The 24589-nt window shown below is 49.1% G+C and overlaps 1 protein-coding gene across 5 annotated transcripts in view; it reads left to right on the plus strand.

Moving 5' to 3' along the window:
• The window catches only part of GRIN2A (glutamate ionotropic receptor NMDA type subunit 2A), a 118343-nt gene extending 94003 nt beyond the window's left edge, over window positions 1-24340 (plus strand). For 3 of the 5 annotated variants that reach the window (XM_077316285.1, XM_077316288.1, XM_077316287.1), the window contains 3 exons: window positions 6954-7141; window positions 11112-11350; window positions 14065-16884. In XM_077316285.1, coding sequence (XP_077172400.1) covers window positions 6954-7141; window positions 11112-11350; window positions 14065-15864 — 2227 coding nt within the window. In that variant the 3' untranslated portion in view covers window positions 15865-16884. Of the gene's footprint in view, window positions 1-6953; window positions 7142-11111; window positions 11351-14064; window positions 16885-19189 lie in introns of those variants that run through there. The other 2 variants (XR_013227181.1, XM_077316286.1) reach the window with 2 other exon arrangements.
• The last annotated feature ends 249 nt before the right edge of the window (window positions 24341-24589 follow it).

The raw sequence follows: 24589 nt of genomic DNA on the forward strand, positions 1-24589 counted from the left end.
AGAACCTTCCAGAGCCGGCTGCCGCAGTGAGAATCTTTTCACACACACACACACACACACACCCTTTCCCTCACACTCCGCTTTTGTTGTGTGTCACCGCGAAGGCGCAGGAGATTTTGACAGATGATAAGGAGCACGAATGGAAAAGGCGATTTGTTTTTCTCCCCCCCTCCCCCCCCCCGCTTGTGCGCCACGTTTTGCTGGGTCAGCAGCGGGGTTGAGCACTAATGATTTAAAGTAGATTCTTTAAAATGGAAAAATTGGCTTCTTGCACTGCAACAAAGTAGAGAGACATGTGCTGACTTTGCAGCCGTTTCACCACCTTGTGCTTCGGGTTTTATCCTGCTTCGGCCTGCCAGACGGCTCAGGGGAATAAAACTACTGGCATATGGCAATTCAGATTCCCTTTAAAGAAATGTTTCTCCGAGAGGTGGAATTCTGTTCAGACGTGCTGGAGGGACACTCACCTGCTTTTAGCTCTTCCCCCAGTGCTGCCCCCCCCCCCCGGATACATTATCCTGGTGTGGTTTACAACCTTGCAAGGCTGGCCAGGAGTGGCCCGGATTTTCTCCTTGGCAGGGGCAAGGATCTGCAACAATTGAGAGAATATTGAGTCCCTGGAGGCCACTGAATAAGTTGGTGCCTGTGGGGGAACTAAATGTTTTATTTACTTCATTTGTGTACCACCTACATCACATTCCTTCCTGCCTTTATATAGCAAAATAATGCCGCCCCACATGTCATTTCTAATGGGCAGAGATGCTGACTTGCCATCTGATTAGGGGGAGGGGAAGAGAAGAAGAGCTGTTTTTTTTTATACCCCGTTTTAATTCCCCGAAGCAGCTTACAAACACCTTTCCATTCCTTTCCCCACAGCAGACATCCCATGAGGTAGGCAGGGCTGAAAGAACTCTGACAGAACTGCTCTGTGAGAACAGCCCTAAGAGAACTGTGACTGGCCCAAGGTCACCCAGCTAGGCTTGAGAGAACCCAGAGAGAACTGCTTTTCCAGAACAGCTTGAACAGGACTGTGACTGGCTCAAGGCCACCCAGTTGGCTGCAGGTGGGGGAGGAACGAGGAATTAAACCCGGTTCTCCAGATTAGAAGCCACCACTCTTAACCCTGACACCATGTTGGCTCACACAAGATTCAGAGATGCTTTGCCTGTTACCCCCATGCCCCCAGGCTGTGTCTCTAGCCATTTGTGTGCTGTGCACACCCTTCCTGGCCTTCAGGGCTGCCTGGGCCTGTGACGGTAGAGTTGGAATCTGCATGATCCACAGTTTGCATGACTGAGCAGAATATAACAAGTGTCCTGGAGGGGGTGTCGGAGGAGGAGAGGCGTATTCAGCATAGTTCGATCAGGAACTTCCTGAGATTTCCCCAGTAATTTCCTCCTGTGCCCTGGTTGGGTCAGCTGGAGACTTCCTGCTCCCCTGAGCCCAATTTCTCCCTGCTGGCCTCCAGGGCAGACAGAACGAGCAGTGGAACAGTTGGTTAGGTCTCCTCTCTCTCCCCCTCCTGCCACAAAATGGTTTCTCTTCCTAATCAAACTCTCTTGCAAGCAGCTTGGTGCTTCGCTCTTGTGCATTCTCACACTCTGCCAACAGACAGGAGGGTGATGGGCACCCAGGAGGAATTTGGGGGATGCACCGGCGAGGGAAGCAGAATGGCTGGCCACTGTCCTTCCTTTGAGAGTCTGGCACCACCGGTCGGTGTGGAGCAGGAACCGAGCCGGCTCCCTGGCAGGGTGCATGACTTGGGGTCAGTCTGTGACCATGAGTCTGCTAAGCAGGCCTGCTGCTTCCGAGCTCTCTGGCTCCTTCCCCTTTTGCTTCGGCCTCTCCCCGGGTCCTTACAAGCAGCCAGTGAGGTGGTTCTCCTCCGCGGTGGCCGAGGGCAGTGGAACGTCTGTTGGCTTGCCGAACTGGAATTCAATTTCCTGTTTTATCTCCTGTCTGGTCTTTTTCTTTCTTTTTTTTTTAAAGCCGTTATAGAGCAGAAAAACGAGCATTTGCTAAAATGACAGAGTGCCGTCTGTTCTGAGTTATGGCAAAGGGAACGTAAAATGGTGTGTTGGAAAAATGACTGCGTTTTAAGGAGTAAACTTTGTTCAATTTCTGCCCTGTGTTTTTCTGGGGGCGCGGGGGGAGGAGAGGGGGATATGCTGAGGATATTGAAAACTCACTTGATGATTAAATACATCCTGTTCCAGGATAATTTCCAGGGTGTGGCTATCAGCCCCAAAGTACTGGCTTCCTTTGGCCAAGAACGAGGCCCAGCAAATAGTTCCATCCGAAGGAGAGGGCCTGTACATTTCAGGAAAAGGACTGCAACATAGTTGAGGGAACGAATGTCGTTATTGTGCATCAGTGTGGGGCCAGTTAGGGGCAGGGAGGTGGGTCCTGGGCCGGCTAACAGGAAGCCTCCTTTACTTGCTGCCCCAGGAACTGGGGAAACTCACTGCCCCACGATGTACTGATGAGTATGAGCCCACCAGGCTTTAAGAAGGAACCCGGCAAATTCCTAGGGGCAGGACCGACCCAAATGGACAAAACTGGATGGTTGCCCAATAGATGAAAGGAGCCCTCTCTGCAGGCTCAAAGGCTTTCTGGGATTTCCGTTGCGGTTGACTCCGGCCTTCTGCTGTGGCCATGGTGGATCACAAAAGTCTTTGGACGCGATTGCCCGGTCTGTTCCTTTCATTGTTCAGTTCTGGATGCCCCTATCACGGCTACCTGCGTAAAGCATCCATATACAGGCGTGTCCTACCTCTTAATATTTGCTGGGGGCAAATGGCTCCTGTTTCCTGCTCAGCTTGGGAGATTCCAAAGACAGCAGGCTGGCCATCAGCAGATATAGGCGAAACAGACCTCTCGTTTCATCCGGCGGGGGGGGGGGGATAGTTTGTTCTATTTTATACTAAAAAAAATTGTACTAACGAAGCTATTTCGATGGGGGCGTAGGGGGCCGGCAGCCATTTGTCACGTACGGGAACGATGAAGGTTATTTCTATACTCTCTACTTTGTTATATTAGACAGAATGAGTTCAGATCAATACAACAGGCGGAAGAAAAAGCTCAGGAGCACAGAAAGGTAGATCGCGTAAAGATTGGTTTTCGGTGGCAATATTTATAGCGCTCGGGACTGCTGCGGCTCTTCAGCGACACGGCTGTGCATTCTCCGGGCCCGGTGACTCCCCGTGCCTGTTGCGCCTGCCACAAATCCTGTGGCCCAGAGCCAATGTTTTTGCTTTGGAATCAATCAGCATAACAAATCAGCTTTACAACCACAAAGACAGCCAGAGCATTCAGTGGCCGCTGTGTAGGGATGAATAGCACCCTGAAAGAGAAAAACTAGCTGAAGAATGGAGCTGGTGGCTTTATATTCCACTTTCACCATTTTGTGGAGTTCCAAAGTGGTTTACAAACACTGTTTGCATCCTCTCCCCACAACAGACACCCTGAGAGGTGGGTGGGACTGAGAGAGCTCAGAGAGAACTGCTCTGAGAAACCAGCTCAGACAGAACTGTGACTGGTCAGGAAGTGAGAGCACCAGCCTCAGCCAATCAGAACTGAGGCAGGAAGTGAGAGCACCAGCCTCAACCAATCAGCACTGAGTCAGGAAATGATATCACCAGCCTCAGCCAATCAGGACTGAGTCAGGAAGTGAGAACACCAGCCTTGGCCAATCACCACTGAGTCAGGAAGTGAGAGCACCAGCCTGAGCCAATCAGCACTGAGACAGGATGTGAGCAGCGCAAATTCTTAAATGCAGATGGAATCCATGAAGCCCTTTTGATCAGCACCTCCCAAATTAAGACAAGACATGGGGCAAGCTTTTTGTCTCCACGCAGTCACGAGCAGCGGCCCCTAATTTGCACAGCAGGGTTCAGTTTCCCATTCCTCTTCCTTCCCATGCCTCCAGCTGGCTGACCTTTGGCCAGTGACAGTTCTCTCAGAGTTCCTTCAGCCTCACCCACCTCGCAGGGCATCCGTTGTGGGGAGAGGAAGGGAAGGCGTTTGTCAGACACTGTGAGACTCCTTCAGGTAGTGAAAAGCACGGTGCAAAAGAACAGCTCTTTTTTTTCTGGTTGGATGTTGCCAACCAAAAAGACAGAAAGCAGATTTCCCCCTCCCCCCCCTTCCCAGGTCTCCATGTTGAGCTCTGATCTTGTGCGCCTCCTCCGTGCTGCGTGGGCACAGGCGGGCACGGCATGCTCCAATAATCCCAAAAGCAGAAACGCTTCTGGGTTGTTCCCAAGATTTTGGAGCTCCAGAATGCCCCCAGCCCTGGGGCAGAAGGAGAGGCACGAGGTGGGCAAAGCGGTCTGTGGGGCCAGGTTTGGAGAGGGGGGGGGGGTTATTGAGGCCTGCCCTGATCCAGTTTCTTGCACGTGGATCTGTTTTAACCTTTAAAAACAAACTTGAATCATTGCTGATTATCTCTGACGGTTTGGGGAGGGGGGAAACGCAAGGAAGGGTGATCATAAAGAACCTTGGGAAGCTGACCCTCTCGTGGGGATGGCCCGATTATTTCTTGCTGGCGGAGCGGATGCTTATGGGAGCGTCTCCATTCTTGGGAAAAGGCTTTGAGGCGGGGAAACGGGGTGGAGATGTGGTGTCTCTCTCCAGTCCTGCCCTTGGGGAGGCTTCAGACCTGTCGTGCCATGAACAGCCAGCTAGGACAGGGGGCCATTATTGTCACAGGAGAGCTGAACTGGGAACTATGGACTCCCACCGCATCTGAGACTAAATCCACCACATGCATTGGCATTATTCTGCCAGTTATGGCCATTCGGTCTTCGTGATGAGAAGGGAGTCACCCCCTCCCCTCCCCGAGGCAAATGGCCATCCCGGGGGTGGGGGGCAGGCTCTCCTCTCCAAGCACGGACAAGACCAAACCCTGGAGTGCGTGTTAGAGCATCAGACTAGACTCCGAGAGAGCCGGGTTCGAATCCCTCTACTCTGCCATTGGAGGTCCCTGCCCCCTTTCTCTCACCTCAGCAGGGGGAGGGGGCCACCTTCTCCATGCTCGCATCTCCTACCCCTGAGCTTCCCCACAAGTGACACACAGACAGCAAGGAATAGTGTTCTTCCTCTCCTCCTGCTCAAAGGCATTTTGCACAAGCCTTGATGGCCAAATCCACTTACAAGCTGCAACCCTGCAAATGCACCCGACACCGCACCTGGCAAGGCAGAAAACACTGCAGACAACAGGAACCAAGGAAGGCAGTGTTTGCTTTTGATTCTGCCCTCAGGTTGTCCGGGCACAGGGTAGGATCTGAACCCGCGACCGAGAAGTTTCCCTGGGGAAGACTTACAGACAACTCCTAGCTGTCTTGCCAGCTCTTCCTCCTCCTGCACTCCAACCTGCAAAAAGGCCTCCTCTCCTTTCTGCTTTATTTTCGGACTCCAGCGTGCAGCACGTTCCTCCTTCCACGTTTCTCTTTCTGCTGCAGGACTTGTGCGCTCTCTTGCGTAGGAGCCACCGGGGACTGCTCGGGACTGCGTGAATATTCTGTCTCTCCTGTGCGGTGGGATAAGAATAGCAACATGCAGGGGATTTTACTGCAAAGGAATGTGGCTTGCTGGCAGAAACAGAATCTCTGGGGAACCTGGAGCCATTCTGTACGTCGGCGAATCTTTCCTGACCCTTGCATTTGCTCAGAATCAGCCGCCAAATATACGAGTTTGGGGGCAGAAACTTTTTGCAGTCCCACAAGATCCCTGCCGGTTGGTAAACTCCAGCATGTGCCATTTCACAGTCCTGGAGAACCATCACGTTCCTCCTGCCCCCCTCAAGGTCTTTAGATGTTAGGGGAAGGGGTAAACAGTTCTCATCATGAAGACCAACTTCGCCATTGCTGGCAGAACAACGCATGGGGTGGATTTAGTCCCAGGGTGCTGTGGGGGCTCCATAGGTCTCCAATTCGGCATGAATCTCCCTGTAGAACCTTCTGCTTCTCTTTGGCGCAAACCAAACTGGCAGGAAGGACTCGTTTGCCTGACAATTCCTGCTTCCTTCCACCAAATTGCTCCCAAGAGATGCAAGATGGCTGGAGAGTCAGAGCCGCGTTGCAGAATAAATGGTCCACATGTCCAAATGACTGTGTGAGTTACCCGGAAATGGCAGACAAAACATGAAAAACAACAAACACAAGACAAACCAATCCTTGATCTGGGCAATGACATTTGCACTGGGGTCCCAAAGAAGTGAACAAAAGGGGTGTTTGTCTCCCCATTATCCTGGGGGAGGGGGAGGGAGCAGGGAATAGCTCCCTTGAAAGCTAAGCAGGGTTGGTCCTTGGAAAGGACCCCCCCCCCCCAAGGAAGGCTCTGTGGAGGAAGGCCTTGGGCAACCCCCTCTGCTTCTCCCTTGTCCATAAAGCCTCTTGCTAGGGTCGCCTTCAGTCCCTTGAGACTGGGTGACACTTAGCATACATAATGCATTCAGGAGAGCATGGTGCCAAGCACCAGAGGCCAAATCAACCTTTGTAAAGACTGTAAAGAGAGAGTGGGACGCAGAATAGCTTCAAGGATAGAACCAGCCCGTTTATATGGGTCTACTCTGCACCTGGGGAGAGGGCCCCCGGAAGGAGACGGTCATATCTCAAGTCAGCTTCCCATCCTCACCTTGCCCGTGTTGACGGATGATGGCTCTCCTAGGTCTTTCTCTAACAACGTCTGCCTGCAAAGTTGGAGATGTCCGGGGTTGTTCCTGGGGTCTTCTGCCATTGTTGTGGTCCCTAACAGAATGGGTGGATTCCAATCTACCAGGTGCCTGCGCTGCTTTACTCCCTCACAGGTCTTCCTTCCCCCGCAAGTGCTGTGCACCTTTGAAGGGGCTTATCAAGCCATTCTTCTAAAGTTTGCCAGCATCGAGGAGATAAAAGAGGCTTGTTCGGCTGCTGTCCTGGGTTTGATTTGTAAAACGCCGTCTTTGATTCCAGGAAGCTCGATGCGTTCATCTATGACGCGGCAGTGCTGAATTACAAGGCCGGGCGGGATGAAGGGTGCAAGCTGGTGACGATTGGCAGCGGGTACATCTTTGCCACCACCGGGTACGGCATCGCCCTCCAGAAAGGGTCACCATGGAAGAGGCCGATTGACCTGGCCCTCCTGCAGTTCGTCGGAGATGGTAAGCCAGGAAGTCCTTTGCTTTTGCTCTCTGCGGTCCTGGGGGATTTTGTAAGATAGCATTTCTGTGACTATGCCTCACATGCTCTAGAGTGTTGTTTGTGGTTATTGTGTTAAATGCTAGCAAAGTGCCCGTTCTCATGACAAGTGGCATACGTTCAGTGTTCAGAAAGGGTCTGTGGCCTTCAAGGACCCTTGGTGGGTATAGTGTCTGTCTGTGCACCCATTCCCAAATTCCCACCCATGACAGCCAAGCTTAGGGGTTTCTTCGGGCGGGCAGACCCCTGCCAAAACAAGTGCGGATGGAAACCATGGGGCCCAAACCACTACGAACCAGGGAGGAATGTCACTGATACAGGCAAAGCCTTGAAGCAACATCACTGCCACCCTAAGAATCTGTCACTCTCTTGTGGGGTTGCCAGCCTCCAGGTGGTGTCTGGAGACTTCCTGAATTTACAACTGATCTCGAGATTACATAGTTGCCCTATTTATTTACTTAAAACGGTCTAGAGCTCACCCTTCTAAGACTCCATCCTCAAATCTCCAGATATTTCCGGACTTGGAGCTGGCCACCCTCTCTCTCTGGTCTTGACTTTCAAAGTAGGTCTTGGCTAAAAAGAAGTATGAAATGATCATCAGTGCAGAGTGGTCTTTCTGGGTAAGAAAGAGCTGAGCATTAATCTCTGGCACTAAGACTACCAGGAACTGAAGGAACCCAAATTCTGCCTGAATCGATACATCTGGGATAAGCTGCTAATGCCTTGCTCTGTGATTCCTCATCCTGCTGATGGTGGAACCCACCATGAGTCTTAATGAGAAAAGCAGACTACAAATATAGTAAATAAAGAGAAATATTCTGAGTCCAGCGAGTCCAGTCTGGAGAGACAAGGGGTCTCAGGATCAAGGGGATGTAAGAACACGCAACATTGCAGAGATCCTCCCCAACAACCAGAAATTTTTTTTAATGTTAGCTGCTCCTGGGAGCTTCTGTGATGACGCGGGATTATGCTTTTAGTCACAGTGCTATTAGGTAGGAACCCTAGCTGTTTTAAAAATGATTTTATGTTTCTGTGCTTGTCTTTGGCTCAAAGTGAGCGTCTGGTTGTGTTATACAAGGGAATAATGGACCAAATGCACAAAATTACTGGGACGTCCTTCCCTGCTGGGCACAATCGAAGATTCTCTAATTTATTCCCAGTTTGGCATACCCCTAGATTCCCGAGAGCCGTTCTCAGCCCTTAGTTCTGCCGATCTCTTTGCCCCACCCCTTTCTGTGTGGGATGCCTGCCACAGAGACCTATAATATGAATATCGCGTTTCATGCCGATTTGCTATACCCCCCGAATCATTGAAGAATGGATATGTTTCAGGAAGCATTTGGTGCGAGGAAAGGGGGGGGAGGGAGAGAACACAGAAGCACAGTTTTGATACATCCGACGGAATGGAGGTTTCCAGGCGGCAAAAGCACAGATGAGAGATTCGTCAGCCTCTCTGTGCCCTGCAGATAATGGCTCGGATACGGGTAGAGAAGATGTGCCATGCCGATGGTCATTTGCAATCAGATTAACTCCCCCCCCCCCATCCCTGTAGTTAAGGCCAGGCATGACCCGGTTTCCAGAGTGTTTTCTTTTTGGCTTCTGCGGATCTTATGCAGCGGGCCCCAGAAGAGGGGGCAAAGGACGCTCCTCTCGGGAGTCGTGCTCAGCAGCCCCAGCATCTTCAGGCCTGCAGAGCAGGGTCATGCCGGGCTGTAGACAGCACTTGGCGTGTGAATCTCTTTTTTATTGTTATTACCCAGGCCGTCCTGTGCCAGGGAGGAGCTGCTGCCGGAGCGGGCTGGTCAGAGCTGGCCTCCCTAATGGGATAATTGTGTTGTTTTGATCCAGGCAGAAGATGGGAGGCTATTCCTCGCAAAACATCTGCAGTTGTGGCAGCAGCACGCTTCTGCTCACGTGTCCCGGCCAGAGCGTTGTGCTTAGGAACAGAGAGCTGGAAGGGCTGTCAGTGGGCACAGTGCAGGACGTTCACAGCGACCCCCCCACCCTGTGACCCCTGCGCTGTGCCCAAGGGAAGGCAAAAGACCAGCAGGTACTGCTGGACTCCTGAGGAAGAGGGCTTGGACTCGAAAGCTCACGCCTTGAATAAATCTTTGTTGGTCTTAAAGGTGCCCCTGCTGGACTCTGGTTTTGTTTTGCTGTGCTGCTTCAGACCAACACGGCTCCCCACTGGAATTTATCTCCTGCTCCGGGCAGACAAACATGGCCGGCCACCTTGATCTGGGCAGCACTCCGGTAGTAATCAGCTCACCCTGCCTGTGCAATAGCATTTTGCAATGAAGCAAACGCTGCAGCTCTTTGTGCATTTCTGCCTTGGAAAGCTGATGGTGTCGACGAAAGCTTTTGGAGCATAAATACAACAGAAGGTTGCTTTAAAATCCAAGAAGAGCATGGGGTGGGGGGAGAGAAATCCTGAATTGGTTTGTAACATCTTTTTGTAAAGAATAGACCTTGGGGAGCTTTGCTTTAATTCCGAATGCCGCGTCCCCTTAATTTGGGCTGTCATTCGGAGGCCCTGTGGCCCTCACAAGAACCAGAAGTGGCGATGCGTCTAACGATTTTTTTTAAATGAGTTCTCGCGCAACTTAATTTTCTCCTTCCCTCGAAGCGATGAGAGATTTACTCTTTGCCCTGATTTGAATGGCTTCTTTCTCCCCCCCTTAATTACACCCGCTTGCAACAAAAGATGGGATTTTCTCTCTCTGCGGTTCCTTACAAACGCTCCCCCTGTTTATACAACAAAACTCAGCAACATGTACTGTTTTAGCACGGGGACGGTCTTACTTCATCCATAATTATCCCAGGTCCTCATCAGCATCCCCAACTGCCTCAGAAGCAATCCAGTATATATATATTTTTTTACCCTGCGCCAATAAATAGCAGCAAACTTGTATTGGTTAAACGACAGCTCCTTCTGAAATCCCCTCCCTGACTCTGAAGGTCAGTGAATGGCCATTTCCTGCTCCCAAGGAAGGAGCAGGCTTGGGAATGGGGTTGCAGAGATGGTTAAAGTTACGTCATTGAGGAGCATAAAGACAACCATTTCCTTTATGACTAATTCAAAGCCCTTTGTTGACAAATCGCTTGAAGGGGGAAAATTAATTTGAGAATTTGTGCTGTTAAGGACCAAAGAAGATAAATTTGAAATAATGTTAATATAAGTATGCAATCTTCTGCCCCATCTGAGTCGGGATAACAACTGGATTTCCAACTGCTGTGACCCCAGGCCGGTGGGGGATGATTACATGATGGAACACACACACACACACACACAATTTTAAATAGATTAAATGTTAGGATTTTAAGCATTCTATTGTGTGGGAATTTTATCAATACTTGTTGTTAGGTGCCCCGAGATCTTTTTGGAGAGGGGTGGCACAGAAACCCAACAAACAAACAAACAAACAGATAGATTTGAATTATTGGGTAATTGTTTATGGCTTGGTCATCTGGAAACTCAAAAACTTATTGTGATGCATTCACCACATCTAATCTTCTTTCCCTTTTCATTCTTTTTTCTCATATTATCTTGCTTAAAAATTGTATCAGAAACCTTTTCATAGAAACGCTCTATTAAAAAAAGAGAATGCAGATTCTCGATCTATGCAACCGAGCGATTTCTGAACTTGCCATCTGGTTGCGCCCATCGTGTGTGAGAGATAAGTTTACATACGCTGGGGGGTCATTATTTTCTCTCTCTTTTTGTGCATCATTTGCCGAGCACAAGATAAAGAAATAGAAAACTGCCGCAAGCATGGGGATGTAAAGGGAAGGACACCTCTGAGAGTTCCCTATAAGCCTAGCTGTGCTGTGCCCAGTGGGACTGGGGGAGTCCCATGCTCTGTCACTGGGATTGTCCTGGCTGTTCCGTTCCATCCCTCACTGCCTCTTTCATGGTCTTGTTTCCGTTCCCAGGAGAGATGGAGGAGCTGGAGACCCTGTGGCTCACGGGCATCTGCCACAACGAGAAGAACGAGGTCATGAGCAGCCAGCTGGACATCGACAACATGGCGGGCGTGTTCTACATGCTCGCTGCCGCCATGGCCCTCAGCCTGATCACCTTTGTGTGGGAGCACCTGTTCTACTGGAAGCTGCGTTTCTGCTTCACTGGGGTCTGCTCTGATCGGCCAGGACTGCTGTTTTCCATCAGCAGGGTGAGTGTGGGCTCTGTCAGCTTGGCCTTTCCATGGCCCAGATCCAAGGAATGGCAGAAGCAGTTCCACCTGCTTTCTCTGTATTTGGAGGGCATTCGGTCAGCTGAATTTTGGGCTCTCTGAAGTGGCTGAGCCCCCAAAATCCTGAAAACCGGCCAGGTTCTTTGAGACCGCTGGAGAGCTGCCGTTGGAGTACATTTAAAGGGCGCTCTCAGTCCTTTTAAATGCCTTCGGAGTGAGCTCAGCTTGGAGGAGGCATTTAAGGGGGCTGTGAACAGCGATGAGACAGGGTTTTGTCTCCTGATCAGGGCGAGGAGGGGCAGGGAGAAGACGGTCCTTGAGGAATGCACGGTCCAGATTGTAGGCTTGAAAAGCAGATGAAAAATGGGTGCAGGAAAAGACAGGGTACCCTGCAGAGGGCCAGCCCCACCCACCCCCAAGCTTCATGCCCTGCCTATGGGGTGGGCCCCCAAGATCCCCTCCCTTGGCACTGTGCAGCCTGCTCTTGTGCTTCTTTGCGCCAAATGACCAGGCCAGAGCATCTCAGGCACGTCTTCCTAATTAATCGCACGCCTCCAAGAAGAGCCATCTGCACTGCAAACCAAGTCATTTGTTCATGCGGCCAGAGTTGTTAAAAAAAAAAGAAAATTATGCAACCGGTTGCAAAAAAAAGAAAAAAAAAAGAGAGGATTTTTATTACCAAATAAGTGTTTGTTTAAACGCAAGCTGTAAATATGCTTAGTCCTAATCTTTGGACACTTCCAATTTTTTTTTTAATTAGCTAATAGGCTCAGCTATTCTGTCGTTGCCAAAGCGTACAGAAAAATAATTGGATGGAGCCACGGAGCTCTATCCCTAATTGCAATGAGGGGGGCGGCGGCAGCAGCAACGTCTCTTCTTATCGGCCTGACCATCACCCTGTCCTTCTCTGCTGCTTGGACAAGCACCTTGCTGCAAAAGTTGACATGGGTTCCAGTTGCCGGGCTTTGTGGTACGAACGGCCTTCCTGGGTCCAGCCAAGATCTGTCCAGGCCAAGAGTGTGTCTGATAAATATCCCGCCAGATGGCCGTGACGCTCTCCCCAGCACAGCCTGAAGCCTGTTCGCCATCCCAAGTGCTTTCTGCCCTTGATTATGGTTCCTTGGAGGTATACTGTTCCTGCACATGAAGGTTCCATTCGGTAGCTATGAGTCATTGCTGGTCAAGCTGTCCTTTGTACGTTTCCTGCAGGGCAGAGAAGGAACAGGTATTTCATGGGACAGCCTGCTTGATAATTTGCCCGACAGGCTCTCATATGCCTAACGCACCACAAAGAGACAGTGTAGGGGTTAAAGAGCGGCAAGCCCTGATTTGGAGGGCCGGGTTCAATGCCCCCCCTCCCCCTCCTCACATGCAGTCAGCTGGGTGACCTTGGGCCCTCCAGTCACCATCCTCTCCGAGCTCTCTCCGCCCCACCCACTTCACAGGGAGGGGAAGGGAAGGGGACTGGAAACCCATTTAAGGCTTCTCCGAGTAGTGAAAAGCTGGGCATCAAAACCAACTCCTCCTCCTCCTTTTATAAAACAAAGATTTCAAGGCAAAGACATTTAAAAAAGGCTGCCTGTGGAAGTCTGCTGACAGAGTAGACCCTCCTGAACTAGATTGGATCTCTAGTTTCACTTGAAAATGCCTGCTTCTTTTAAAAAGAACCTTCTGTGGCTCAGGAGAACTGCTCCCAGTTGAAAGAACCAATCTGCTGGGGGGGGGGGGCTTCAGGACAAGGCGATTCCACTGGGAAGACATGAGAATCCAGAAGTGGCCTCTGCTGGCCATTCGCGTTCCGTGAATTTCTGTTTCAGGGGCAGAGTCATGATTGCTCTGCAGCAGAACTGCTAGACCTACAATGTTTTTGGCAGAATGAGCTTTTGGGGAATCAAAGAGGTGTGGGTGTCTGATGAAGGGGACTGATTCTTTAAAATGTGGAACCTGAAAAAGGTTTTAGTCTCTACGGTGCTCCTGGACTCCAATCTATGTGACTTAGATCCATGTTCTTTATTTATTTATCATATTTATTGATCGAAAATGACATTCCCCATAACTATTGAGGAGCTTTAAGGAGAGCAAGTCAAGTTTGGGGATCCAAGTCCCGACTTTAAGAAAAATTCACATTGCTTGGCTCTTAGGCTAGATATCAGGAAAAAAATTTTCACAGTCAGAGTAGTTCAGCAGTGGAATAGGCTGCCTAAGGAGGTGGTGAGCTCCCCCTCACTGGCAGTCTTCAAGCAAAGGTTGGATACACACTTTTCTTGGGTGCTTTAGGATGCTTAGGGCTGATCCTGCGTTGAGCAGGGGGTTGGACTAGATGGCCTCTATGGACCCTTCCAACTCTATGATTCTATGATTCTATGATCCTGCGTTGAGCAGGGGGTTGGACTAGATGGCCTGTATGGCCCCTTCCAACTCTATGATTCTATGATTCTATGATCCTGCGTTGAGCAGGGGGTTGGACTAGATGGCCTGTATGGCCCCTTCCAACTCTAGGATTCTGTGATTCTATGATCCTGCGTTGAGCAGGGGGTTGGACTAGATGGCCTGTATGGCCCCTTCCAACTCTAGGATTCTGTGATTCTATGAAATAAATGTTATTGATGTTTAATCCTGCAGAGAATGACTTGCGTAAATTTGTGTATCCAACAGTGGTGATTTCCATCTGTTTTGCTTTGTGTCTCTCGCAGGGCATTTACAGCTGCATTCATGGAGTGCACATTGAGGAGAAAAAGAAATCTCCTGACTTCACTTTGACAAGCTCGCAGACAAATATGTTAAAACTCCTGCGAACAGCCAAGAACATGACCAACCTGGCCGACATGAACCCCTCCAGGCTCAATTCCCCCAAAAGGACCCCCGATTTCATTCACAGGGGGTCTTTGATTATGGACATGATGATGGATAAAGGGAATCTGGTCTTTTCGGAAAACAGGCCCTTCCCGGGGAAGGACAACGTTTTCAGCGACAACATGAGCGAGCTCCAGACCTTTCCCGGCAACCGCCACAAAGACAACCTCAACAACTATGTTTTCCAAGGGCAGCACCCGCTCACGCTCAACGAATCGAACCCGAACACCGTGGAGGTGGCCGTCGCGACGGAAGCCAAGGCGAACTCCCGCCCGCGGCAACTGTGGAGGAAGTCAGTCGAATCCCTGCGGCAGGAATCTCTGCGGCAGGAATCCCTGCGGCAGGGCTCCCAGCGGGAGAACGGTTCCGAGGAGAACCGGCAGCACTCCTTGAAGGGCTCCAGGTACCTCCCCGAGGAGATCATCCGCTCGGACGTTTCCGACACCTCGAGCCGCGCCACTTGCCACCTGGAGCCCGAAAGCAACAACAAGCACCACAAGCCCAAGGACAACGCGAAGAAAAGGCCCGTCTCAAAATACCCAAAGGATTGCAGCGAGGTTGAGCTGACGTATCTGAAAAACAAACAGTCCCTTCCGCGGGATAAAATTTACATTATAGATGCCGACAAGGAGCGGGGTTTCCACCTCGATGGTTCCCAGTACATCGAGAACATCATCCTCCCAGAGACCATGGAGTTTTCCGAGGCGTATCAGGACCACAACGACAACTACCGGAGCCCCGAGCCAAGTAATAGAACTCCTTTGCCCAATGAAGAAAGTCTTCCCAACAACGATCAATACAAGCTGTACTCAAAGCACTACGGCCTAAAAGAGAAGAATGCTTCTTTCGGGGAGGCAAACGAGAGATACAGGCAGAATGCCACTCACTGCAGGAGCTGCCTTTCCAGCCTGCCCACGTACGCTGGCCACTACACCAGCCGCTCGCCCTACAAGTGCGACGCCTGCGTGCGGATGGGCAACCTGTACGACATCGACGAAGACCAGATGCTGCAGGAAACGGTCAACTCCACACCCCGGGAAGACCTGTACCGCCACGACTGGCTCCAGAATAACAACACGCAGCCCCCCAAGAAGAGCAAGCTGAAGATGAGCAGGCAACACTCGTACGACAACATCCTCGACAAGTGCAGGGAAATGGACCTCGGGAGGCCCTCTCGAACCACCAGCCTGAAGGAGAAGGAGAGGCTCCTGGAAGTCAACCCTTATGCAACCCTCTATAACGTCCCCCAAAGCAAACTCTTGGGCAACAAGGCTCCGCTTTTCACCCGCACGCTGGACGATGGTAAGAGGGTCAAATCCCCGTATTCTGACCACTTGGCCGAGAACCCCTTCCTGCCCTCTTATTGTGACGACCAGCACTTAGTTCTCGGGCGGAGCGCCACGGACTCCTATAAACAATCCTTAAAAGCGAGATACGATAGTTACTCGAGGTCATCGCTAAGGTCGACCGCCTCGTACAGTTCCAGAGACGGCCGGGTCCACAATGACATGTACATTTCAGAGCATGGGTTGCCTTATGTTGCCAATAAGAATAGCATGTACACAACTCCACGAGTTTTAAATTCCTGCAGCAATAGACGCGTGTATAAGAAGATGCCTAGCATTGAATCCGATGTTTAGCTCTTTCATTATCACCTTTATCTGTAGGGAAACATAGTTGCCAGCATCCTCGAGGGGGGGGGGGAAATGGTCACCTTTAGCCACCTAACGGGAACTGGGGGGATTCTCAATGCCTTTTGTATATCAAACTGGTACGGTGGTCCTCACTCACTGGCTCAGGAGTCACGCTCAGCTCGTGAACATGCCACGTTGACAGGCTTTTGGGTGCCCGGCCTCGTTTCAGAAAAGCGGACAAGGCCATTGTCTGGTTTGGTTATTGGCTGCCAGGTAGCTTTCACCTTGAAACAGATGCTACCTGAGGAACAGGTAAGCAGTGAAATTTGCTGAGTGGCAGGCAAATGTAAACGGGGTTGATGGTCACTGTGAACGTGGCTCTCCAGAAGCCAGAGTGTGTGTACCACTATTGTTCTGTCCGTCAGGTGTACCAAAAAAGGACTGAGAGGCAGAGAGTTGAGAAAGAAAAGTCCACCTCTCTGTAGGCATATCTGTACTACAAACACATGTTGGAGTTAGCTCCCATGGCTTCCCTCCAAGCATCCTAGGAATTGTTGCTAGAAGAACATGTGGAGGGGTCCCTGTTCTGAGCTGCCCCCCAGAATTGCGGTGTTGAGGTTAGCCTAGAAGGGGGCGGGGGGAGGGGGTGTTACCATTATTCCAGCTGAAGTCTGTTGTGTAGATAAAGCCCTAGAGATGGATTCAAGGCTCAGTGAAATCAGCCGGGGTTCTGTTGGGTGAAACCCCGACTCATGTTGGCAACTATGTGGATTTTTCTACGTGGAGGGTTATTTTACCTTGTCCGTCGGACTGAATCCTTCTAGCACTTTCATCCAGCGTATTTCTACCCTCCCCAAATGTTATTTTTTAATAGAGAATAAGCAATATGGTATGCACGTAGTTTGACACGGAAACTAAAACAAAAAGGACAAAAAAAAACACCAAGCTAAAAATGCATTTGCACACCGACAAAAGGTAAGACTTGTCAAAGAGATTAGAGAGTTATACTTTTAATGGAAAAACAAATCTATATATCTATATCTGTATCTGTATGATTTAGTTTCATCTTTGTTTCTAAACACGGTCAAAAAAAAAAAGCAAAAAAAAAGCAAAAAAAAAGCAAACAAAAAACCTCAGGGCCCGTGAATGAAAACAATATCGTCCACAATATCTGTGTCTGTCTGAACAGAGATCAAGGCTCTGATCCCGCTACAGACCTCTCCAGCACCAACCTCCCCCCCCTGCCCCCCGCTGAAATGAATGGAAGTTCCATTAAGCATACTTTGCAGAATGGGAGACTGAAGTGCCAGGCCTGGGGGCAGCTGTGAGCTGGGCCATGTAGCCATCTCGTTGTCCCTCCTCCCTGCTCGCAAGACATGTTGATCCCTGTATAGCCCAGGGCTGCTCCTGTGGACACCTTGACCCACAACAAACAAACTAGCGTTCTTGAGAGAAGTAGTGAGCCAGTTTGGCATAGTGGTTAGGAGTGCGGACTTCTAATCTGGCATGCCGGGTTTGATCCTGCGCTCCCCCAAATGCAACCAGCTGGGTGACCTTGGGCACTGATAAAACTGTTCTGACCGAGCAGCGATATCAGGGCTCTCTCGGCCTCACCCACCTAACAAGATGTCTGTTGTGGGGAGAGGAAAGGGAAGGCGACTGTAAGCCGCTTTGAGCCTCCTTCGGGTAGAGAAAAGTGGCATCTAAGAACCAACTCTTCTTCTCCTTTAGGAATCTCAGGGCTCTCTCAGCCTCACCCACCTCACAGGGTGTGTGTTGTGGGGAGAGGAAAGGGAAGGCGAATGGAAGCCGCTTTGAGCCTCCTTCGGGTAAGGAAAAGCGGCATATAAGAACCAACTCTTCTTCTTCTTCTTCTTCTAGTGGGGAAATACCAATCTGGTGGCCAGGAGAAGAACGACTCAAAGGGGCTGAGGGCAGGGGGATTCTTTTGCATTGCCTGGCAATCTGCAGGCGGTGCTGAGCTCTAAGCACGTACACCCCCCCCCCATCTCCCCAGAAAGATCAGCTGTCTGGAGACCAGCCGCTGAGGGGCCCGGGTGGTGACTGTCTTTGTGAGGATCATGGTGGGAACTGAAGCACTTTACAGGGGGTGATCCCCTCCCTCCCCCACCCCCAGCCAAGTCAGAGTCTTTGGCTGCTTCCTCTCCTCCTGAGACTGTGCCATGGATTTTGGACTGCCCCCTTCTTTTTAATGGCCCCCAGGACTGGCGTCACCTTCGCCGCTCTCCTTCTGCGGTTGGGTCACCCTTTTTGCAGCTTAACCGGGTCAGGGGGATCAAGTGAGATGGGAAAAACTTCCTGTGTTGAAGGTGCAAGAGCACGACCGGGAGAATAAGTTGGGCCGTCCTATTCGGCGTCTCTTTATGAATCCATCCGTGTTGTCGGGCAGAGGGGTAGCAAGCCGCTGCACCTGACTCTTCCCGACTGTTGTGTGGCATGATTCCAGACAGCCTTTCTTCTGCAATGTGCCCCGTGTCTCTGGCTCAGGGGGAGAGGTTTCTGGTGGGTTGTGCTCCCTAGGGTTGAAGATAATGGTGATGGATACTACTTGACAGTGGGAGCTTTTAAAACACTTATGAGAAAGCAGTTTGGGGGACTACAGAGATTCCGAGCACAGTTGAGCTGGCATCTTTAGAAAATAAATGTTTACATGTGTGGGGGCTCTCTTTGCACTCACACACATCCTGGGCTGTTGATGTTGGGACTTCCTACCTGGCCTGCTCCGTCATGTGCCCTACGGAAGTTGCAGCTGCTGCATGAAGTCCCTGTTTCCCCCTCATAGAAGTAGTTTTCCCCCCCCAATCACACCCATGCCTGAATCCACCCAGGAGGCCAGTCTGGGCAAAAGGGGTTTGGTGACGAAGACCAACGCTATAGAAAATCAAGACCCATCTTATGATGCCCAGTAAGATTTTTGGCTACTGTTTGTGTCCAAATGCTTTCATTCATGCTTCACAGAATCTCATCGGTAATGGAATCAGTTTCTAGGAAACTTCACAGTCCAACTTTGCATCTGGAAGATCTGCAGAGAAGGAAATAATATATTTAAGTACTGATCTATGGAGCTTACACCTGTAAAGCTGTAGACCTCATAATCTAACTTGAAACCTAAATGTGTACATGAGTTTGTTTGTCTCCCTTGTTGGTGATGATAACTCAGGGCTGTATAGTATTCCTGTTCTCTCCCCTTCCCCTCACATTGCTTCCCTCCAAAAACAATCCCACCGCTACCACCAAAATAACTGTCGCTCGTTGTTTACAACTCTGTAGAGGTTTTGTCCAATTAACTGTATGTTGATGTTAACTACAGTTGTTGACCTGTGACACCAACAGCCATGTATGTTGAATGGACTCCATCAGGAATGCAGTTACCATCTCGAGAATCAAGCTTTCTGGGAAGTCCGATGCTTCTTTTTAGTGACTCGGTTTTCTTCTAGAGTATCACGTATGTATGTTTGAACATGTTTGACTTCTCTCATTAAGCACATCTTAAGTACTTAGTATATGCACATAATTAAGTAATTCTGTTGTCACGGGACATGCTAAGGGGGTGTGTACTGTCTCTGAACATTTATGTCTTATAACCCTGTTAGGGATGCACTCCAAGCTTGGATTCTGGGTTTTCCGGGTTATTACACACAAACACACAGAAACACACACACATACACACCTGTGCCATGTTACACAAAATGCACTGTGTGAAAATCCATTATTTTTAAAGCAAAGAGAGATGGGAAACAAAGACCATGATTAAAATGTTTGCGGTCAAGGGTTGTAGGTAGGATAGGTTAAAAGATCGCCCAATTTCATTCCTTCCCTTCAAACCCCCCCCCAACTTTGAACACCCCTGTCTGAAGTATGTGAACATCTCTTGTTATTTTTCTTTAAAAATTAACCTTGAAAAATGCCATGTATACTCACAAATAAGTCCCATTGAGCTCTATATGTTTATGGGATTTATCTATAGGTCACCCAAAGAAATGTACTCTTCAGATTAGGGGGGGGGGGGGGATGACTGAATTTCTTTTACATTTGAAAATGTGATTTCTATATGATTTGAGGTTGGGTGGGGAAGCCCATGGACTGTGTGAGAGGGAAAGAGCACAGCCCAGCCATTGCTGGCACATCTACTCATCTTCCTTGGCAGTCACCGCTGCCTTTTAGTAGAAGCCTGTCTTGGATTGCTCTGGCTTCGGCTAATCTTGCCTGACTAGGCAGAACCAACAGCTGCTGGAACAGATGTTATCCCCCCCCCCCCAAAAAAATAAGCAGGTCAACTAGAGTTGATAAAAAATGGATTTTTGGCAGAATTTCCTTCCTTAATGGATCAGGAGTGGGGCTTCAAGAGAAAGTAACTCGAAGTCAGCACCCTACGTTATTTTTTGTCTGAGTGGTCAAAGCACCATCCTTTATTTTTCCATGTAGAAAGGTAGACTTTATGTCCAGATGTTCCCCATGCCTCTTCTTGACGTGTGTCTCACTACTGTTGTAAAAGGTTTCATCTTAGTCTTCTCCTTACTTTCTGAGACTATCTGGCTTTGTATCTTTGCACTTCTGCATCGTGCTTGGTTTGAAGATCCACTTGCATCCTTCTGTCCTCTTCCCTGGAGAGAGTTCTGTAAGTGTCCATGCTTGATCAAAGATTCTTGCTGCATCTTCCCATGCAGAAGGCTCAGGAATAGCTTCTGCCTTGGCTAGAGAAGAAAGTCTTCTTGGAGGGACTCTTTTGTTTGATCTGGTTGACCATCTGGCACTTGGCTCTGCGGCCCCCTTCTGGTTCTTAAGGGTCTGCAAGTGTGTCGTGTGTGTGTGTTGCCCGTAGTGCTCAGATGCAGTGCTTCTATTTGCTATACTTCATTGTTCTCTGTTTGGGAAAATTCTCTGATGCCTATTTTTTCCATATTGTTTCCTCTTTTTCATCAATTTAGACCATATTGTGGCTCTTGACCATTTCTGGGCCGAGGATTCTGTATCCTTTGCATTCCATTGCATAGCCAACAAAAATGCCTTCTTTTGCTCTAAGAGCTATCTCAGTCCACTTCTCTTTAGGAATGTAATCCAAACACCTTTAGATGATTCAGGCTGGGGTTGTGCCTATACTATAGTTCAAGTGTTGTACTCTTGGCACCTTTTAGGAGATCACATGTTTTGCAGATAGGTAGCAGTATTGATTGCTCCTCCCCAATTCTTGTCAGGTAGCTGTGCCTCAAGGGGCATACATCTGCACATTCCAGTGCAAGAGTAATTTTTTCCCCCTTTATGCTCCACCAATCTGCTCTGGAGTATATGGGAATATAAACTGATGCTCTGTTCCTTGTTCAGCCAAATAATTCTTCATTTCATGTCACACACATTTCCCCCCATTATCAGTGTGAATTGCTAGCAGCTTTCTTTGAAATCTCTTACTGATCATTGCCACATATACTTGAAATTTTTCCACCTCTTGACTTTTCTCTTTAATTCAGTAGGTCATAGTATATGTTGAATTGTCATCAGTAGTCATCAATAGAAACTCCAGGGGTGCCTGCATCTGGCTTGTTCCATGTCTTTTGTTAAAGCTATGTCTCACCCCCTTTTTCCTTCAACAGCACAATTGCTCATCTGCATGCCTTTAGTTAATTCTGGCTTTTAAATTGGCTAATTGCATAATTGTCTCTATGTCCCAACCATCTGTGCTACAGCCTGCAGCAATTCTTGTGATCACAATATTTGGTAAAGTTTGCTTTCTGCCTGTAGGTCTCAAGAGCATAGAAACCACGATGCACTTTACCAGTTGCAATTAACTGTTCCCTCAGTCTGATATAGCATTTTCTTCCAAAATATGTAATCAGGCAAGTATTGTCACAGAAATAAAATTATTTGCCAGTTCTTGGACATAAAGATCCTGCCTTTATTATTTACATCCAAAGCTATCTGATCAACATGTGGCTTAAATTCTTTGTCAGGCTTTTCCAATTGTCTGTGTTTGTATGTTTCCTCCAGCTGATCTATAACTTACACTTAGATTTTATTTGAGACACTGCATTACTCTTAGATTCAATCGGAGACATTATATTTCCATATGGCAGGCTTGTTATTAGTAGCAGTCAGATTTTGATCAACAGTTTCCTTTCCCAAACTCTTCAACTGCTCAGCCAATCCGAGCATCTCATTTACACGATGGTGTAAATTATCCCCCTCTTCCATCTTAATACTGAAAAAGTTTCTTTGTTGATAAAAGCTGGCTCTTTAATGAGGAATTTACACCCAGCCATTCCATCTCACACCACACAGCTTTGGTTGTCGGCATTTGGATTATTATTAATACATTCTGTCCATTCTCCTTGGGAAGGGGAGGTTACCTCTAGCCCTTGTTGTGGTAGATCAGATAGCGGCTGATGGTGGAACAGTGAACCAGTCGTATCCCTCCCCCCCATATCCGGGTCTGGTCTATTTCTCTCATCCAGTTGTTGCCACCAACTGCCCCTTCTCCCTGTTAAGAGCAGTGGGCTCTAATTTGGAGAACTGGGTTTGATTCCCCACTCCTCCTCCACATGACACCAGCTGAGTGACCTTGGACTAGTCACAGTTCCCTGAGGGCTGTTCTCACAGAGCAGTTCTGTCAGAGCTCTCTCAGCCCCACCTACCTCACAGGGTGTCTGTTGTGGGGAGAGGAAGGGGAAAGTGTTTGTAAACTGCTTCGGGGCTCAAATTCTTCCTGTGGAGCGCGTGTTGAAGGTTTCCCCTCTCCGCCCTTCATGTTTCATTGTGCCTCACTGATTTCCATTACGGAGTTTTAACGTGTTGGCTGACCTTGTTAATGTCCTCTGGAAATATTCCAAGAAAACAGGGAGGGGAATTGTTACAGGAGAATATACATTACAGTATACACAACAGGCTTAACAAGCACACCAGCTGTTAGAAATCTCAAATGGCCTTCCCTCGAGCATCTAATTTTCAGGTACAGTTTGCTGTTGCCTCCCCGAGAACGTTTTTGAGGGGCAGACATGTCACTTGGCAGGAGAACAACGAGGTTTGAGTCCCGTACGGCCTTAGAGACCCACAAACATGTCAGGGTATAAGATTTCGAGACTCAGAGCTCCTGAAGGGAAAACCTATATCCTGGAGGGAGCTTTTGACTTTTGAACACTTATATCCTAAAATTCTTGTTGGTCTTTAAGGGGCTACTGGGCTCGAATCATCCATCCTTCACACATGAAGAACGTGGTTGTAAAAAGCTGCATTGATATAGGAGCCCACGGACAAACAGTGCATTTGCGGACCTGGTCTTAAAATTCTCCTCCGCAAGGAGAGAGGAGGTTCCCCATCGTGCCTCCTGCAGTGAGAAACCCAGGCTTGTCACAGCGAGGGAGCTCCGGAGAAGCCATGTGGGACAGCGTGTTCCCCCCACAAGGAGCAGTGCGTTTGTACCCACGGTCTCCCAACAAGGAATACATTTCCCCCACACCACTGCCGTTTCGGAGTCCCCCAAAATGGCAGAAAGAATTGGAAACCATCCAAATGCAGTGTGACAAACTTGAGGTTGAGCCTTTTAGCCCTACGTGAAGTCCTGTTTGTGGATGCAACCTTGGCTTAGCTCAGGCTGACGGGTGTGTCTGCCTTGTGTGCGAACTCTTGGGGGGAGATGTCAATCCAGGCCACGGACCAGCCCCACGGGATGCTCGCGGTCAACAGTTTGAGCGCAAAAGTGCCAACTTGGAAGCCATTGGAGCTTAACGGCATGCGAGGAGATCCGTGACCGGCCCTTCTCTCTGTTGCTTGGATCGGGACCCTAGCATGGGGAGACCTGGCTCTCTCCTCCCCCCCCATGCCATTCCCCCCAAAGATTTGTGCCTGCATGTGGTTCAGATGCCTTGTGGTTTTGACCATGTGCTCTTCTATGCCTTTTTTGTGTTTGGAGTGCACGCTTAGAGGCTCAGGGTGCGAATGCTGCTCAGCTGGGGGGTGAGGGGGTGGGAAATGGATCCTTTATCGGTTGGCTTTTATTATTTTGTACTGCACCTTCTCTGCCTGGAGCTCGAACCAGTGTTTCCTCTCTTTGGAGGAGGAAATGGGCATCGGCCACGTTTGAACGTTGTATCTATCCAGAAGGAATCATCTGGGGAGAGGCTCTGGGCAAACTAGCAGATTCCAAAATGCACAACTGGTAATGAAAATTCGGTAAACTTACAGTGACAATTGGCCCATATAAATATACCCTTCGTTGGGCAACCACCGAACAACATACAAAGATGTGTGAGTAGACCATCATCAGAAAATAAAACGCGAGTGTTTTCAACGTACAAGAGAGGTGTTTTGGTTGTTTAGACTCAACAAACCTCATTCAGTCACACGTCTGCACATTCCAGTAGTCACAAATACACAGGATTTCCGTACCTGCACATAAGACTCCGTCACAAATCTTCCAAAATTAGCTGGACGTGTTGTCCAAACACGGTTTCTAACACAACAAATGTGTGATCCAGGATTTTTTGGGTGGGTGGGTGGGGGTTGTTTCTCTGTTCTGTATTCTGTCTGACAGCAGTTTACCCCTCCGACGTATTTAAACCCAATGCATGACTTAAGTGCTAATACTGTATAAAAATAATATTTTCAGACATATCTACAAAAGAAAAGGGGGGGGGGGAGAAACCCTCGCAAATGTTTGCGTCAGACTTTTGATGATAGAAGAAAAAATATATATAATTACTATGGTTGTCTTCAACTTGTA

Source organism: Paroedura picta, chromosome 17 (genome assembly GCF_049243985.1).
Source record: "Paroedura picta isolate Pp20150507F chromosome 17, Ppicta_v3.0, whole genome shotgun sequence".
NCBI lineage: Eukaryota > Metazoa > Chordata > Lepidosauria > Squamata > Gekkonidae > Paroedura > Paroedura picta.